This window comes from Terrapene carolina, unplaced genomic scaffold (genome assembly GCF_002925995.2).
Source record: "Terrapene carolina triunguis isolate 2854851 unplaced genomic scaffold, T_m_triunguis-2.0 Scaffold58, whole genome shotgun sequence".
Classification (NCBI taxonomy): domain Eukaryota; kingdom Metazoa; phylum Chordata; order Testudines; family Emydidae; genus Terrapene; species Terrapene triunguis.
Window position 1 is genome coordinate 18,474,484 of NW_020664409.1, and position 19,667 is coordinate 18,494,150.

Below are 19,667 nucleotides of genomic sequence, written 5' to 3' on the forward strand. Positions count from 1 at the left end.
GCCCTCTCCCACCTACATCATGCTCCTCCCCTCCATACGTTGTGAGGGGGCATCTGGAGCAGGAGGTGACAGAGTCACCTCTGCCACTCAAGAGTTAACTGGTATAGGAAGAATTCTCTACTGCCCTTCTCCTGGCACAGTGCACCACATAAGCAACACAAAGTGGCCTTAAAGTTGCCTCAGCAGACCTGAGAATCCAGCCCATGAAGATTTAAAACCAGCTGTTAGAGAAAACTGAATGGCTGCATTGTACCTAGGACTCTGTGGTTTTGGATGTTAATTTGAGTTTGTAGTTGAATTAAATAGATTCCAGTTATATAAATGTCTTGCTTTCAGCTATAGGTATTGGTATCTAAATTCATTAACTGGTATATTTAATTAAATTTAGTTTTTTTTTTTTTTAAATGTCTTCTTAACAATTAATGCTGATTGTCTGCTCAGATATATCTGCAGTCCCTTTAGTTTATGGGCATGTAACTAAGACCTATATTCTGAAACAACAAAAGATCATTGCAAAGAACATAAACACACACTAAAGTGTACAGACACATGGTGTCACAAGGTGATTTTACGCATTTAATTTTTAAAGCCAATATATCGTAACTGATCCAATATACTGAACATTCTTTCTTGTTCTTCTTCTCCTTGTATGGACTAGCCCTGGTTGAGATGGCATTGCAGAAATTGCACAGCATTTCCATATTCCTGAAGACATGTTTTCATGCTTTTAAGCTTTTGATACAGTGATCTAATTCTGAGACAATAAAATAAAATCTATTGAATACATAGATTCAAACTCTATCATGGCTTATATCTTGAACTATTCCAATGAAGTCTGGGCAAAAGGTGGCTCAGAATTCTAAAATGTCCAGGAGAAGTTGTGACAATGTGTGTGTCATAAGTATTTGTCACCAATCTGGGGAGACCAAATCTTATGAATTTTGACAAAAATATCAAGACCCGCACCTTTTTTTTTTCTTGTTTTCTTTCTCATGAAGTTAAAGAGACAGCCTATTGGAAGCTGGAATATGCATGTCAAGGAGAATGATTATGTGATACACTATGATTCCTGAACAATGACTAATCTAATCTCAAGAGATCATCCTTTCTCGAAATATTTTAGTCCTTTCACATTTCAGTTTTGGGCTTCTCTTGAACAGTGTCTTCGGACTGTGCCAAACTTTGTGAAATGCTGATTTGTATAATGTGGACACTTGTCTAATAGGGCACAGGGCTGAGACCAATCTCATTTCACGTAAGTCATGCACTTGGCTATAAATAGGGTACAAAGTTTCTCAGAGATTAAAGATAGTTGTGTGTGTATGCACTAAAACAGCAAGCTGCATTATATTCATTAACTTTGTTCACTCAATGTATCTCGTGGCAAACTGGTATTTATTTATTAACAGCCACAGGGCTGATTTTTGGCAAAGACAGTGGCTCAACTAGTGCACTATCAGTTGGGGTCGCAGATCATTCATATATCATAAACTGCAGTGTGAGTTCCTTTAGCTATGGTAACCATGCTGTGCAAGGGTTTGTGAAGTAGGCAAAGGGATCCGGTGTGCAATGTCTGGAAAGATAACCACTTGCATTAGATTGCTGCATCAAAACACCAAAGGGATGGCTGTCTGGTCCTCTTGCCCACTGGTGTATCCTGAAAACATCTCTTGTGTTCAGTGATAAGAAATTGGCACGGAGACAAAGAAAATTATGACCATAGCAGATTTTCATAATGGAAAATAAAAAGAGCTTAATAGTAAACTGGCAACATGTTTTGCATTGTCAATTGTTGCTGTGGTCTTTAAAAGTTTCTGGGAAATAAGTGTAGAGAGATTCTCCCACAATTGCTTGTAATATTCTAATGAAACTCAACAAAATGTTATAACCAAAATATTGAACGAGACTGATTTTCTCCTTTCTAAATTTTTAAGATCCGGACTTTAAGGACCTGGGAGTTTTGAAACCATTGCCAGGTTGGTATGCTAGATATTTCATAAAACTTGGAGGACTTTGCCCTCTGCTGTAGAAAATATTTTTTGCTTGCTGTTCAGGTTTCATTTTTGTGGTATTTTGTTATTCAGTTTGTGAGTTTGAGATGGGAGGACCTGAAGGAATTGTGGAATCTGTGCAAATTGTGAAGGAAGGAAAAGCTTCTGATACGGAGGCGGTTGACTGTAAATGGTACATCCGAGCACCACCACGATCCAAGGTCAGTCCTGCATCTACTCACTGATTTGGCACTTAATTTAAGAATACGAATATGGTGTATATTTCTTTGTACACACGGGTCTTGCTTAGCAATTTTTCAGTGTTGAACTTTTAAACTGTTATTTTCCTTCAGCATTGGAAGGTAATTTGTCACCTCACTGTCACAGTAACCTTCATTTGCTATAAATAACAATGTGGGCAGCATAATGGGTAATTTTCTCCAACACGTCTTTACTCTGAGCTTTTAAGAATCAGGAGATCTTGTTAACTGTGAGGTGATGTATCTCTTTATTTTCCATATTTTACATCCCATCTTTATGTTGACACTAAGATCATGTGGCCAGCATATGTAATGTTTAAAAAACATTGCCAAATCCAATAGTATCATCTTCTGTTTGTCGTTCTGGAAATTAGTGAAAACAGAGCCACGGTAAATTCATATATCTTTAGTCTGAGCCCTATACTTTTGAGAATGAGCCACTGATGAATAGACTCCCCATTCTTACTTTTCCTCCATAGTTGTCAATGTTTTTGTCATTGTTTCTCAAATAGAATATAGCAAAAGGAACAAGGAGTCTGGTGGCACTAGGATGTTCCCCCTTAATCCAATGGTTCCCTTCTTTGGTTTTATCATAATGTCTCATTTGTCCAGGCCCAACTCAGTAGAACTGGACAATTTTTTTCAGATAAATAGTTGATTCACCCAGTTTGAGATCAACAAAAAATATTCAGAAATTTAGATTGAATTCAACTAATAGTTTTGATGACTTTTTTTTCAAAGTCAAGATGTTTCATTTTGATGTTTTTGAAATGAAACATCTTGACTTTTAGTTTCAAGCCAATGTTTCATTTTGAAATTTAGCTAGTTTTATTTTAAAAAAGAAAAAAACCCCAAAATGGTTAAAATGAAACAAAATAGTAATAAAAAATTCAGTTAGGGTTTAACTGGAAACAATTTTTTTTTGGTTTTATCTTTCAGCCACCATTACATTATTTTTGCAGCTTACTCATCAGTGAACACTTGGATTAATTACAGATGGATAGCACACCATTTCTCCTTTCTTCTGGAGTGGAATAACTTTGCGCTCATCACCTATTTTCACACACATCTTCTAAAGGCAACACAGCAGTTGAGGTTCCAAAAATGTCTTTTACCAGTGATGTGAGGGCACTACCCCCTCAGCAGAACTGCCTCAAAGTCCAGGCTTTGCAAACTAGAGTCTGTGGGCACACCAACTTTGGAAAGCTGAGAGATAAATCATTTTGTGTGTTATTACGGAGCAGAATGAACACAATGTACCTATCTATTATAACATTTGGCATTCAGTACCCAAAATGAAAAGTTGCCCGAGAGTTACATAAAATTAGATGACAGATTTGTGGCAGCATTTCTCTATTCAATGAAAGTTTGGAGGAAATGTGGAATAGTTGTGTGGCAAAGGATGGAATAGGATTATTGCAAATACCCACTTTAAGCTCCTATTTATTAGGTTATTTTCATATAATTGCAAGATAAATACAGGTTTTCCACTAAATAGACGGGATTCCCATTCTCTGCCAGAATAAAGAGCTATGACTGATATTGAATGTTTAGACTGAAAACGATTATTGCACCACACTGCGAAATTAGTTACTGATAGGTGTATCATAAAAAAAAAACCACATTTGTGCTTCACTAATTCTGGGCTGCTTCTGGAGCTGGCATAACCTGCAGAATAAGTTAGGGCAACTCCCAATGCTGCTCTGATTTATAGCAGCTTTGCACCGATGCCTTTGTTTTGTTCCACAGTTCAGAATAGCCGGAATGCAAAGTGCTCCAGCCACTCACCCCTCCTCATCCTTGATATGCTCCTATTCCAGGAGCTGCACAGGAGAGTGGCATAGGCCCACCTACACCACCTAGACACCAGGGGAATTAGCTGCAGCAGAGGGACAGGTGTACAGGATTTTGAAGTCAGATCTAGATTGAAAGGAGCTTTTCTTTCACATACATTATTCTTGGCAGTTGAACAAATCCTTTCTTTATTATGTGCTTTGTTTTGGTGCCTTATAAAGAACTGATTTTCTGCACACAAGTATTAAGGCAGTTATTCTGGGAAGTGGTTTGAAGCTTTTCCTAACCTGCCTAATCAATCACATTGTCAGCCCAAACCTTTGGTGAATGATTAAAAAAGAAGAACTCATCAAAAGTGATTCACAATGAAGAGATTATAATCTGACTTTTTTACTGAAGTTATATATTATTCATAGTTTACAATCTCTCTTTTCCTTTAATATATTCAGTCAAGGCTTTCCGTTACTTTCAAAGCTAAATAAAAAACAGTACAATTTAGCCAGCATTTCTTTTTTCATTATTATGATAAAAATACAAACTTAAAGGTGACAAGACAATTATTTAAACCATAATGCGATCAGGGGATATAAATTATATATGCCACAGCTGCAGTGAAGCTTTATCATTTTTGTTGCTAATAGCATTGGCATTTGCAGCGACATCTCAAAGCTTTGTAAAAACTAATACTCTAAAACTGTGCTGGTACATTTCTCCCCACCCTCCAATATAACATGGAATTGGTGGTTTGACATTGACATTTTCTGACATAAATGTGGAAAAAGAAGATACAATGGTTATGTTTCTACTTTATAGCATATTGTGTAGTTAAGTAAGAAAAGACCTCATAATGCTTAATATGGTCATGTGCAAGTGCTTACTTAAAATACTAGCAACCTAGTTATTCCACATTGAAATCAGTGGCAAAACTCCCAAAGACCTGAATGGAGGATAGAGCAGGCCTTACATTTATTTTAAAGGACTCCGTTCACTTTTGTTTGAAAGTTTCTTATGTTCTGGCATTACGAATAGCACTTAAAATCAGAATAAATGAGATTAGAAAAATAAGAAAAAAATTCTCATTTTCAGTTGGATCACTTTAAGCCTGACCCAAAGTTCAGTAAAAATCTTGCTGCTGACTGGGGTTTTCGATCATGAGCATTGTGAATTAGATAGCACAATCAGTTTTACTCCTTCTTCCAGCATATTCAGTTTGCTAGTCAGCTTCCACTATTTGTGTGGGTGTTTCACACATCAGGTTAGAGAAATATAGAAATATATAATCATAAAACTACACAAATTGGTAGAGGCATGAAGGAGCAGGTATAGTACCTGAGATTACTTTTAGCTCTTTTTTTTAGCTGACCAGATACCAAGTTGTCAGAGTCTTTTTAATTGGGATTCAATTTTTAGTCATGCACTGAATAACATAGGTCTTTGATCTTGTGAAGCATTGTGGGACTGATCCAAACCCAACTGAAGTCAAATGAACGGCCCTGATTGATTTCAATAAGCTTTGGATCAAGCCTTGGTTTCCTCATGTGAAGTTCTGAATGCACTCAACTCCTGTGATGATCATTGAGAGTACATGGAAACTCACAGGACCAGGTCTTCCTTGGCTTCAATGTACAAATCTGTATTTTGTTTTTGGAGCTACTCTCTTTCTTTTGCACAGTTGACATACAGTTTTAAGCTAATTATTTGAATCCAGTGCATCAATGTTGATTTCTGACCAATCCATATTTACTATGCCAAACTGTGCTCCCAGATACACCGGTAATGCCAGAGCTGAAGTCCTGTGACTGAAAACAGAATTGGGACTAGGAAACAAATATATTTCATTTATGAAGTTCAGATTGTTGGCTTGTTTGTAAACAACAGGGAGGTGAAAATCCACATTATCATGCTTTTTGTTCCTTGTCTGCTGCCATATTAACCTACTTTCAGAAACAGGCTACTTTTTTTATAAGGCTAAAGGGTGGTAGGCCACTGGAGGTCTTTAAAACAGAAGCCTGCAGAAATAAAGAGGAACATGTGAAGTGAATGCCTATAGTGAATGGATGAAGAAATTGCACTGAGTGTTACAACATATTGCGAGAATGGTAGTATGTAAAAGTGATGAAAATTGCCCCTGATTTATTTTGTTGGGAATGAAAGCTGTTACCCCTAAACTAGACTTACTATGATTATTTAGCTTTTACAATAATGTATTTGTGTATTTTTTTGGAATGGGAGAGTAGTCGGTGTGAAAGATTCCGCCATACTTTCAAATGCTCCTTCCTGGTGGAGAGCGCAGTTGGGGTACAAATATAGTTATTAACTGCAATGATATGATGAAGGCACTCTGGGGTTCCCTATCAGAGCTCCTTTACCATAACTTGTAGCCATAGTACCCGTCTAAAGTGGAGGAGCATAGGAAAGTAAGATAAACATTTACGTCTCCATCCTGAGCAGGAGGTTATGCAGAACTACACCAGTGCAGGACGAGCACTGGTGGGGATTGTGCTTCAGTTTCTGTTGTGCTTCTCCTTGTGCACAGGGGGCGAGCAATCTGTTCTATTCAGTAGCATGTGACAGATTGTTCTCCACAGTGTACGAGCCTTCAGTACAGAAGTGGCATGACCCTGTCTATCCCACCCACCCCTTTTTTTCAGAGTCTTGCTTTGGCAGGGGCATATGCTTCCCAGAGCATATGGGCTGCTACTGTTGAGAGGCCCTTCACAACCATGCAAGGAGGCGGAAAGATTCTTGTTTGCCTCTCCTTGCTCCACAGGAATGCCAGGAGGCACTCACAATTTGGCCTTTTTAAAAAAAAAAAAGTAGTTGCCCAGGATTCACAGTCATCTGCTGGTGGCCTGTAGAGATCTGACTGGGTGCTTCTTGGTGACTCTCTTGCTTGTTTGCAGCTCCTCCTACAGATATGCCGAGTCTTCCTAGCAAAGAGAAGCCTGGAGCTTGTAAAAGACTACTGGATACAAAGGCCTGGTCTACACTATGAGTTTAGGTCGAATTTAGAATCGTTAAATCGAATTAACCATGCACCCGTCCACACAACGAAGCCATTTTTGTCGACATAAAGGGCTCTTAAAATCGATTTCTGTACTCCTCCCCAACGAGGGGAGTAGCGCTGAAATCGACATTGCCGGTTTGAATTAGGGTTAGTGTGGACACAATTCGACGGTATTGGCCTCCAGGAGCTATCCCACAGTGCACCATTGTGACCGCTCTGGACAGCAATCTGAATTCGGACGCACTGGCCAGGTAGACCGGAAAAGCCCCGCGAACTTTTGAATTTTATTTCCTGTTTTCCCAGCGTGGAGCGCTGATCAGCACAGGTGACCATGCAGTCCCAGAATCAAAAAAGAGCTCCAGCATGGACCGTACAGGAGATACTGAATCTGATCTTTGTATGGGGAGATGAACATGTTCTATCAGAACTCCGTTCCAAAAGACGAAATGCCAAAACATTTGAAAAAATCTCCAAGGCCATGATGGACAGAGGCCACAACAGGGACTCAACACAGTGCTGCATGAAACTTAAGGAGCTGAGACAAGTGTACCAGAAAGCCAAAGAATGAAATGGACACTCATGGAGGGAGGGGCGACTGACGACTGTAGCTATCCCACAGTTCCCGCACTCTCCGTAAACCATTTGAATTCTGGGTTGAGCTCCCAATGCCTGAAGGGTCAAAAACATTGTCGTGGGTGGTTCAGGGTATATGTTGTCAGCCATCCCCCCCAACCCCCCGTGAAAGGAAAGGGAAAAAAATCGTTTCTCACCTCTTTTCACTGTCACCGTATGTGTACTGGATGCTGCTGGCAGATACGGTGCTGCAGCGCTACACAGCAGCATCCCCTTGCCTTGTCTTGCGGATGGCAGACGGTGCAGTATGACTGGTAACCATCATCTTCGTCCCGTGGGTGCTCCTGGCTGGCCTCGGTGAGGTCGGTCAGGGGCGCCTGGACAAAAATGGGAATGACTCCAGGTCATTCTCTTCTTTAAGTTTTGTGTAATGGAGATTCAGTCCTGCCTGGAATATCATGCCAGCTGGAGGCTTCTGCCTCAGGCTGCTCTCCCAGTCGGCAGCACCACGCGGTCGCACCTACCCCTGGCTCTCAGGGCTCATAATCAGATACTTAGACCTCTACATTTTGCTGCAAATAAAAAAATAAAGCTGCCGTTTAGAACTGTCCCCCAACATACATATCCTGGGACATTTTATATTTTACTAGTGTCAACCAAAGGCCCACACACAAATGGAGATTCAGTCCTGCCTGTGCTTCTATTCTAGTGCTTATCACAGATTCCCATTTTCAGCTATAGGCTGAGCAAGTGCAGAATGATGCTTCACTCTACTTCGCTGTAAGCCAACCGCCCTCCCCTCCCCCCTTTGATCTCTGCTTGCAGAGGCAATAAAGTCAGTGTTGTTTCAAAGTCATGCATTCTTTATTACTTCATCACACAAATGGGGGGATATCTGCCAAGGTAGCCCGGGAGGGGTGGGGAAGGAGGGAAGCAATGGGTGGGGTTGTTGTAGGGGCACCCCCTAGAATGGCATGCAGCTCATCATTTCTGCGGGATGTCTGGGGCTCTGACCCGGAGCGGCTGTTTGCCTCTCTGCTTTGTTAGTAGGCTTGCCTGATATTCTAGGCAGGACTGACTCTCCATTAGACAAAACTTAAAGAAGAGAATGACCTGGGGAGTCATTCCCATTTTTGCCCAGGTGCCCCCGACCGACCACACCGAGGCCGGCCAGGAGCACCCATGACAGCAGCAGACGGTACAGTATGACTGGTAACCGTCTTTGCCAACTTGCAAAGCAGCAGACGGTACAGTATGGCTGGTAACCGTCTTTGCTAACTTGCAAAGGCAAGGGGATGCTGCTGTGTAGCGCTGCAGTACCGCGTCTGTCAGCAGCATCCAGTAGACATACGGTGACAGTGAAAAAAGGCTGAACGGGCTCCATGGTTGCTGTGCTATGGCGTCTGCCCGGGCAATCCAGGGAAAAGGGCGTGAAATGATTGTCTGCCATTGCTTTCACGAAGGGAGGATTGACTGACGACATTTACCCATAACCACCTGTGACAAATTTTTGGCCCCATCAGGCATTGGGATCTCAACCCAGAATTCCAATGGGCGGGGGAGACTGCGGGAACTATGGGATAGCTATGGGATAGCTACCCACAAGTGCAACGCTCCAGAAGTCGATGCTAGCCTCGGTACATGGACGCACACCACTGAATTAATGTACTTAGTGTGGCCGCATGCACTCGACTTTATACAATCGGTTGCCAAAAATCGAATTCTGTAAATTCGGAGTAATCCCGTAGCGTAGACATACCCAAAGTAATCTGTACCGGGGCGAATGCTATTTAAGAAGTGGAGGAGAGGACTTAGGAGATACTGTGAGGACTGGAATCCCCTATGGGACTAGAGAAACCAGCTATCAGCAACAGAGGAACATCTGGGGTAGTTGGGGGGAGGGAGGAAGTAGGAGGAGAATGAAGAAGTTGAGGACCAGAGGGAGAAGAGGATGAGGTGTTTGGGCAGCATTCATGTGCAGGAGAAGGGAGCCACGGAAAGAGAGAGGAACAGAACAGATAGTAAGGGAGGTGAAAGTAAAAGCAAAACAGATTCACTTTTTAAAAATACACTTATTATACATAAATATCTCCTAATTGCTACTTGGCCAGGTAAGTAATTGCTATAGTTGCAAAAGGAATGAATTATATATACTCATGAGTGGGAGTGGAGGTGGTCCCCAGACAATGTGCCTTAAAAGAGGTCAGTGCAGTGAAGAAAGTTGGACAACACACGAAAAAGAGCAATGTAATAATTCTTCTGTCAACTTCAACTATTAATTGTGTGTGTTACATGCAAAGGACAGTACTGTAGATAGAACTCAATGAAATAATATTTTGCAGACAGAAGAGTTTATGGATTAAAGCAAAGTGTTCCATTTTTATAGATCAACACAACTTATGTCTCATCAACCTATGGTTTCTTATAAAATCCAGCTAAACTGTTCAGGAGTAAAAATTACATTAGAGCAATTTGGTTGTAACATAACCCTCTCAGTCATGCTCATCATTGTTTGACCACTCTAGTACATCCACTGGGAAAGAGCTTGAGCTAGTAGCTAGAGAATGGGATTGGAGGTCAGGATTTCTGGCTCATAGAACTGCTACTGATACACTGTTACATTGGTCACTTACCTGCTCTGTGACCCAGTTTCCTCATTTGTAAAATGGGAATATTAACATTCGCAAGATTGTTGTGGTGATTATCACAAATCCTATTAAGAACAGCATTCTCTAAAGAGAGACTACTTGTCAGGCATAAAAAGTACCAATGGATTCCAATACAGTATCTAAAAAAATTAATAGGTGATTTGGAAATGTACACTGTGAAGTGGGAGGCTGTAAATAGTGCCCATTCATTCTAAGCAATAGGAGTTTTGAAACATGAGTGCTGTGACATCTAGATTCCTCCATGTTGTCTGGGAGGAGTTGTGCTTATATACTTGCTTGAAGCCACAAAACTAGAGAAATCGTGCTCCTCCCCTTCTGTCTTTTCATGGGAAGAACTATTTGAAGTCGAGATTTTTTTGTGCAGAAAGTTCATTGAAGAGAGAAGTAATGCTGATTGCTACTTCAATCGGAGGGGTCCTTTTTGTTTGTTTTTGTTTCAAAATAAAGATGCAGCTTTGGAGTACATTCAGTCATTGGGTTCAAATACATGTATAGATTGATTTTTATTTTTATTTTTTACTATTTCTGCTGTAATCTAGATTTCTTCAATATTTTCCTAAGGTGTGCTGGTTATCCTGTATGGTCTAGTTGTATATCATGTGCCTGCCTAACCTCTGATTTACTTTCTGTAATACTGGTATGTTTGATTTTGCTTTACTTTATTAGGAAAGGCTCTCAAATCAGTAATATGGCTTCCTCTATTGGAGGTCATATAGATTTTAATTGAGAATAAGTTTTCCTTAAAATTAATAAACAAATTTACTGGATTCTTTAGCCAGGATGATTATTTTAGTTACATTTGATAAGATGGCTTAAAGTTCAGAAAAATATTCCTTTCTTATTAAAGCCTCATAGGGTTTTAGATTAATTTCTCTGGAACACTGTTAGTTTCATCCCTGTTGACTTAATGATAAGGGCTTTGTTGAAAAAGACCGAGATGGTGACCAGACTGCTTGAGGAAACATGAAAAGATTAATGTTTGGGTTTTGAATGGTTTCTAGATTCTCACTTCCTGAGTCAGTGGAGCTTAGCCATGTCACAAGGATGACACACATTGACTCTCTGGAGGGAGCTGCAAGTATTTGCCTTATTATTCTTCTTGCTGGGTGAGTAATTGAGCAATATTGTGTCAGTACAGGAAGAAGTTTCTGACCTGTCATCAGGCTGGATGATTAGAGGACACACTTGCTTCTCCTAAAAGGGATACATTTAGGAGTTTAAATTGGAAGCCGGGGGTCTCAGAATAGGCAAGAAAAGAAGCATTTGGACCTCCTCTGGACTAGACTTTAGAACAAGACAAAATGTGATGAAGAATAAACAGTACTCAGTTACTTTATTACTGCAAAAATAATAAAAGTGGCCTGTATTTTGTCACCTCTAATAACAAAAAGATCATGATCTGATTATAGTTCAAGTATCTATTTTTCACCACAGGGAGAAGTGCTGTTTAATTGTTCTTGTTCCTATTTTGGTTTATACGGTTCTTTTTTTGTTGTTGTTGTTCTTTTGTAGATCTATTTACGATTCTTGGACTATGAAATGCAGAATTCAAATGAATGCAAAAGGAATTTTGTGGCTGTCTATGATGGAAGTAGCTCGGTGGAGGATTTAAAAGCTAAATTTTGTAGCACTGTTGCTAATGATGTGATGCTGCGTACAGGTCTTGGGGTAATCCGCATGTGGGCAGACGAAGGCAGTCGAAACAGCCGATTCCAGATGCTTTTCACATCTTTCCAAGAACGTAAGACTCTAAGCACTCTATGTTTCAATATGTCAAATGATACAAGTCTCATAAACTGTTAATGACACTTTCTTCATACAGAGTAAGAACTGAAAGAAGTTCCTTAACAAGCTATTAAAATCACAAACCAGGTTTTTATTTCATATGTTACACTGTGTGATGATTTGTGAGACAGTGGTTAGACTACAGGACTGGGAAGCAGAACGTCTGGATATCAATTCTAACACTCAGTTGTTCTATGACCTCGGGCAAGTCTCTTAACCTCTGTCTACCTCAGTTTTCATTTATTTAAGGTGAGGCTGATCAAACTGAACAGAGGTTTCTGTGAGGCCTAATCACTGACTGTTTACAAAGTGCTCTGAGATATTAAGATGAAGGGCACTGGAGAACTGCAATATGATTATTTTATCACTAGATAATGTGTATATATTAATAAGCAGGTACATCATCTCCTGTTAAGTAAGGGATGATAGTTTAAATCCTTTGATTTAATTTTTTAGTAACCATAGAAGTTATCCCGAAACTTTACATGAAGTTATGGTTTATAAAAGATACAAAAACTTACATTTGAATAATATTCATTTTTGGCAGCTTCTTGTTGTTTAATTTGTAGAATAAAAACAGCAACAACTCTTGCACTCAAAGTAAGAGGAAAATAGAATCAACACTGCCAGCTACCAAAAAATGATTAATTTAAACCAGTTGTGATAAGAGCATATGTTTTTGATTAATGAAAATAACATGATTGTTTTTTAGGAAAGGACTATATGTTTATTTATTTATTTATAAATGATGATTAATGCTATATTCAAAAATATAATCTTTAGTGCTTTGCATCTCACATCTGATGTACAGTACAGTGAAGTAAGTAATAAGTGTCCTGGGGAGGAAGGGGTAGGTAACACGAATATAGGCAATAGCAATAACGTGAAGCCAGATAGCCAGAGTTCCACAAATAAAAAGATTTGGTTTACCAGAATGCAATCAGTTACTAGAATGTGTGCATAATCCCATCAAATACATTCTTCATCTGCATTCTGTTTGTACCCTATGATGACGCAATGAGACAGTAGCGGTGAGCCTTTGTAATTCCTTAATTTGACTCTGATTAAAAATTCCTGACGCTCTACTGACCTGCGACTGTGTTTGTCACAGTTCTCTCACATTGCAGCCTTAAGGGTAGTTTGTGTTTCTCTAGTCTATAAATCAAGCTTGTGTCTAAAATATGGAGAGAATCCTCTATTGAGATTATACCGTTTTTTGCTTTGTTTCCCTGGCTGGAGAAGTCTTGAATATTCAAGGTCTGATTCATTGGAAAAAAGAAAAAAAAATCTTTCTCTGTTACCTTAGAAACAGAGAAATAGGCATTGAGGATTCACTGCTTCTAAAGAACCAAAGAGTAATGCATACGATCATCAATTTATGACCAAGATTTGAGCAAGTATACGTTTACAAGGCTTTGAAATTCAATCATAGCCATGGAAAACCATTTTTTTAAAATTTGTATTCCATGAAACCTGGAAACAGTTCTGTAAACATTGCTCAGCCCCCTCTCCCCCCCAAAAAAAACTGATGAGTAGCCACTTTATAATAAACATCATCAGGTGTTAAACCATATTCTGGCAGGACAGTTTAAAATCTTTCCATGTCGTATTAACTGGTCAATTTCCTCTAAACTGTCACTGACGTGTTAAAATCTTAGCACACATTAAAGGCTAAATTCTGCCATCAGATACATGTACCACATCAGTTGTCCAGAGATGGTTATGTATATAGAAGATTCTTGTGTCTGAGTTCAAAATTAAAGCAGATATCTGATATGCCAACTATAAGAGACAACATGTGGGGATGAAAAGTCTAAATCTTTTAGCAGCACATGGAAATGATGAGATCATCCACACACAGAGGATGAGATTTGCAGCTTTCGTAGGCACACATCATTCAGCAACATAAAGATCAGGGAAAGGGAAGCCACAAGGATCGGAGGGGACACCTAGGTCAGCGCTGTGAGACTAACCGAGAAATAGCTGTTCTATTCACTCAGAGCCAAGAAGGAAGGGGAAAAAAGGCAATTCCTTAGCCGGGCAGGTGGCATTTCACTGTGCCATGAGTCTTCCTCATTGATCTCACTTTAGTAAGGGTTTCGCATTATTATTATTAATTTCACATGTGCATAGACAAAATAAAATGATCAGAATGGCAAAGTAGAATGTTCTTACATATTATGATAGGGGTCACCAAGTGGCACTGTGACACAAAGCCTTTCACGTTCCATTTCTTAGTGTGCAACATTCATGCTTTGGACCATATAATGTGATGGTATTAAATTTAAATTAATAGAGATATCCTATCTCCTAGAACTGGAAGGGACCTTGAAAAGTCATCAAGTCCAGCCCCCTGCCTTCACTAGCAGGACTAAGTACTGATTTTGCCCCAGATCCCTAAGTGGCCCCCTCAAGGATTGAACTCACAACCCTGGGTTTAGCAGGCCAATGCTCAAACCACTGAGCTATCCCTCCAAATTGCATGTTTTTGTTATGCAAGGCTTTGTGTTATGGCAGTGGTCCTGATGGTTTGCAAGTAGCAGGAGAATTTGCTTTCTGCCTCAGTTTCTCATTAGAATCAATTATTTAGGCACAGTAGCTCCCTGGGAACTGGGCATTAATTCTAGGTAGAGAAATCTGAAAGAAGGCTTTGCCTGCATGCTGTTTAAGTACTTGTGTTCCAGGACTGGCGTATATGCGTAACTAAAACAAGTTTATGCTTTAGAATATACACAAACTCTGCATCACTGGTTTCTCCTCCAGTAGGAAGCAGTCCTGCAAGACCCTGAACATTTGCTATTGCTCTGCAGAGGAATGACAGTGGTATCACAATTGGACACTAGTGTCTGAAGTAAGGGCAACATTATCATACAAAGCGAGTCTAAATGGATTGTACCAACAGAACTGAGTGACTGATTCTAATATGACTGAAATAGTAGCAGAGACTCTTAACACGTCAGTATTAACTCAGTATTCAGTGAGTAGAATCATCAGCTGTATCAAATATTGAGTTTTGTCCATTTAAGCTCTGTCTGTTCAATTCATCTGGCTATGGTCCAATCCCATTTTGTATTCTTTCAAAATATGACTTTATTTTAAAATGCCCTTTTACCATGCCCCAATAGTACTTAATAATTCCTAAATGTGATGGTCAGTGACTGCAGCATACTTTAAATATAAATTTTAATTTATATTTAAAATTGGAATAACAGGAGCGTAATGAAAGGGCAACAAAGTTTTTAAAAAAAAGATGTTTGTTTGCATGTTCAGGTGAGACTTGAATAATTATTTCCCCCTGAACTATCCTTATAAATACTATAGGTGTTTCCTCCCCCACTTACTGACTGTTCACTTCACCTACCTTAACTCTGACAGTGATCTCCAGCCTGATTAATGACAGACATACTTTCTACAGACAGCTACAGCCCCTTCAGTGAGCTTTGCTTCTGAATAGCCACACCTACACTTTAACCTAAAAGCAGACTCTCAGAACCTGGATATATGGATAAGAGAAAATCCCGCTGTATGCACAACAGACAAGATGCTCATTCAATCACTTCTGACAGCTATTTATTAGTACTGCATCCCTCTATCCATAATCCTGAGTGCACTGGACATGCTTGCCAATAAGGGAATCTGCTTCATCCAAACCTCATCAGAAAATATCATTCTTTCACCTCCCTTTATCACCATCCTCAGTTTAAAAAAGGATTGCACTGAGCCTTTTAGAAGACCTATTATGCTTGGCTGTCTTAAAGGAGGCTCTACAATTCTTCCTAGTTTCCCAAACATATTCTGACAGTGGAATATAGGACCAGATTTACTTGTGCAGTGCTACCAGCCAAATCCATCCTTCCAGCCAAACTAGCCTGCCCAAAAAGGATTGCCCAGTGTAAAGGCAATCCTCCAATGGGATAGAGACAGTGTAGGGACTTTATTGTTTATTATGTTAGTTTATAACCAAGTGTGTGTTAAGCACTGTAAAATGTACATAGTAAGAAAAAGTCTCTGCGCTGAAGAACTTAGTGGTAAATAGATAAAACTCCTGCTTCTCTCACTCCTTCCCACTAGCATAGTAGGAGAAAGAGGGAATGTTTGGGACACCCTTTGCTAGACTGATCCTCAACTGATCTTTGGCCCTTTGGGGATAAATTAAGCCACCTTTGTATGCACTCTCTCGACCTACACTCTGTGCAAAACAATCAAACCCCAGGAGCTAGGTTATAACATCTCATTCTTCTGGGAAAAAAAATCAAATTTCATGATCTAGACATAGACTCTGTATGTGTGAATATAAATAGTACATATGCATGTGTGTATTACAATAAACGTGTATGTAGATGTGCAGTACATTTCTGAACCACATGTTTGTGTGCATGTATGGTAGTTGAGGCTGCACAGAGATTATTCTTCAGAAACTCCCACCTTTCTGAAAAATTCTCCTCTTCCAAGCTGAAATTTTCCACATTTGGAGCATTTTAAGAAATTTGAGTGAAATCTGTTCACCTATTTTTGAATTATGCAGACTGTGAAAAATAAAATATTCATTACATCCATCAGCTGGAGAAAATGGAAAGACAGTTTTTTCTCAGGCATGGCGCAAAAGAGAGAAACTTCTCATTTCCAGCCCAATTTATAAAACTAAACCAAAGATCAAATCAATAATGGATGCTGAAGTATTGACTCTGCACTGTGGGAGTACACAGGAAGTGAGAGATGAGAGTCCAGGTTCTGCTGACAGTTACATTGATGCAACCCCCTTGACTTCAATGAGGTTTCACTCTCTTACCCCATGAGGCTGCATTCCCTGTTGCAGTATTTTGGGGATACTAGTTATGCTATTAAACATATACTTTAATATACAATAGGCTCAATTCTGTCTTCCCAGTTGACTTCAATGAGAGAGTCAGGGATGTATCTGAGGACAATTTTGAAGTCTTATGGGCCATATGCTGCCCAGATTTACACTCTTGCAACACCATTGGCTTCAGTCAGGTTGCATGCACATAACTTAGGGCAGAGTTTGTCCTCTTAGGGTTTTCCATTTCCTTACTCAGGACGTGATTCTGCTACCATAACCCACATTAAGTAGTACACGGCACGTAGTTCTATTGGTCTCCATGGGACTATTAATGGAATAAAGAATGGCTGTAGTGATAATTGGCCTATCCAACTCATGAGCCAGCTCTGGGAAAGTGGATTTATAAAGTGTCACAATATCCTATAACAATAAATGCTGGTGGGAAAAGGTGCAAAAGGGAGACAGACTGAATTAGTCTAAATGAAAAGGCCTACTGATATGATCTTAACATAGTCCTTGAATTATGCCTGATAAACAAGACAAATGTGGGACTGGAAGTCAATGAACCAAAATTGGTGTGTTAGAAAATAGGCCTAATTGGTGGACAAAATAAAGGAAAGATGACCTATTCCACCCATCACTCCCTTTTGTGATTCTCCAAAAAGGAGACTTTGGAAGAAACTTTGGTGGAAGCCAATGCAACAATTGCTGACTGAAACAAGTGAAAAGATTGAGCTTCACCATCATGGCTGCCATTTCTGCGATCTCCTGAGACCCCCAAGATACAGTGTAACAATGTTGGACCTTCCTCAGCCTAATCCTGAGGGATGTTCTGACCAGAGAGAGTCAGATGACACCACTAGCTCTTGCTAAATCCCAAACAGCATCTGGGATGTGAGACTTTGTTGCTCCCCCACCTCCATGTGTCCTTTTCCTTCCTTACCTAATTTCTTCTTTCCTATCTCTCGCCTTGTGCCTTCTGTCTAATAAGAGTCTGGCTTAGCCAGCCATGACTGGATTTTGTGCAACATTTCCGGAAGCCTGTAAAGAAAAAGAGGTAGCTAAAAGCAATGCTCTAAATAGCCTGATGCTGGTACAAGTTTCCCAGGCCCTGGAGTGGCTCTTAAGGCTGAGTGCTCTGCCTCTGGCTTTCCAGTAGTAAGGTTGAAAATAGGTCAACACCAGAGACAAAAGCTGCATTTACTGTCTTTTCCCTTCCCTTTGTGTTTGTTTTGTTTTGTCTTCTAGAAACTGGGACTGAACTTTAACAGCAGCATGAATAACAACATCTCCATTCCATCTCCAATAACTTCATCTCTCCTCCCATGCAAAAAAATAATGTTATCACCTTTAACACCATCTCAAACTATTATAAGGGTTTCCTTCTAAAATCTCTTCATAACAGGAGGGAAAGGGAATAAGGGGTGTTGTTAAAATGAAAACCTTAGTTAATACTTTACATTACAATGGTTTTAACTGTTTTTCCTTCTTTTTCTGTATCTTTATTAAAGGGTTAAAAGGATTTGTCATGATGTGTTTGCCATGGCACTAAGCAGGCTGAGGCCTTTGTATACCAAACCCTGATTCTTATTTAAAAGTGTTGGACAGAATCATGTTAACACCTTTGATTCTTTGGGCCTATTTATGCCATCAAAATTGATACCTGACCTATCATGTAAGAGTGGCAGAATCTTGACCATAATCCACATTATTTAATGTTAATCAAACAGTTACAAATTAAATTAAATTAAAAAAAACCCTAAACACTGATGTGTATCTACTGCTAACCCTTAGCAAAATTCCCTTTTACTTAAATTGTAAACTCTTTGGGGCAAACACAGTATTTCTGTCCTGTATTTGTACGTTACTTAGCACAATGGGGTCCTGGTCCCTGACTGGGGCTCTGAGTACTATAAAACCAATAATAAAATAATATGTAAACTGACTAAATGTGCTTCAGGGTGGCCATAAACAAGACAGATTGGCATTAAGTAAAATATTGTTATTGACAAGTTCCTAATGGCAATGAAGGTGTTGGGTTGGGGGGGTTTTTTTTGGTAGTATGCTGTCATTAATGTTAGGAAAGGAAAGTACAGGTTATATCACCTTCATGATTAAAAACAAGTGTATTGTAGTGTGTGCTATTTTAACAATTTGAATGGCATAAATGAAGTGGAAGACGTATAGCATTTTTTCTCCGGAGTATGAAGGAAAAACCTTTACTCACTGTTTCAAGGATGGTGGGAAGAATATCTGAAAGATTTTTATTCTCATGATCTTGCAAAAAGAAAGTCCTCCTTCTTCAGTAAGGAGGAGTGGGGAATAAACAGCCCCAATTGAGCTGTTGGTTAAATGTAAATATCTTGTGCACAGTGCTGTGACTTATTTGATGCTCGGGGGGGGGGGTTGTGTGAAATGTGAACTCACTTTGGGGGGAAGGATAGCTCAGGGGTTTGAGCATTGGCCTGCTAAATCCAGGGTTGTGAGTTCAATCCTTGAGGGAACTATTTAGGGATCTGGGGCAAAACATCTGTCTGGGGATTGGTCCTGCTTTGAGCAGGGGGTTGGACTAGGTGACCTCCTGAGGTTCCTTCCAACCCTGATATTCCATCATTCCCAACACCCCCAATGCTATGTGCTGTAGTGGGGGATGGAGTCACCAGCTCAGCTTCTGGGCTTTCATCTTCACTGCAGAGATCACCCTGGTGACCAACACCTTGGTTTGAGCACCTGTGTATAGGAATCCCATTGCAAAACCCTACCATTATTTCTACATTCAGCTGTGTC

The 19,667-nt window shown here is 39.8% G+C and overlaps 1 protein-coding gene across 3 annotated transcripts in view; it reads left to right on the forward strand.

Annotated features, from left to right (window-relative positions):
* The window catches only part of NETO1 (neuropilin and tolloid like 1), an 84,067-nt gene that overhangs the window by 52,737 nt on the left and 11,663 nt on the right, over nucleotides 1-19,667 (forward strand). For all 3 annotated transcript variants that reach the window (XM_026647324.1, XM_026647325.1, XM_026647326.1), the window contains exons 5-7: nucleotides 1,935-1,976; nucleotides 2,085-2,212; nucleotides 11,807-12,035. In XM_026647324.1, coding sequence (XP_026503109.1) covers nucleotides 1,935-1,976; nucleotides 2,085-2,212; nucleotides 11,807-12,035 — 399 coding nt within the window. The remainder of the gene's footprint in view (nucleotides 1-1,934; nucleotides 1,977-2,084; nucleotides 2,213-11,806; nucleotides 12,036-19,667) is intronic.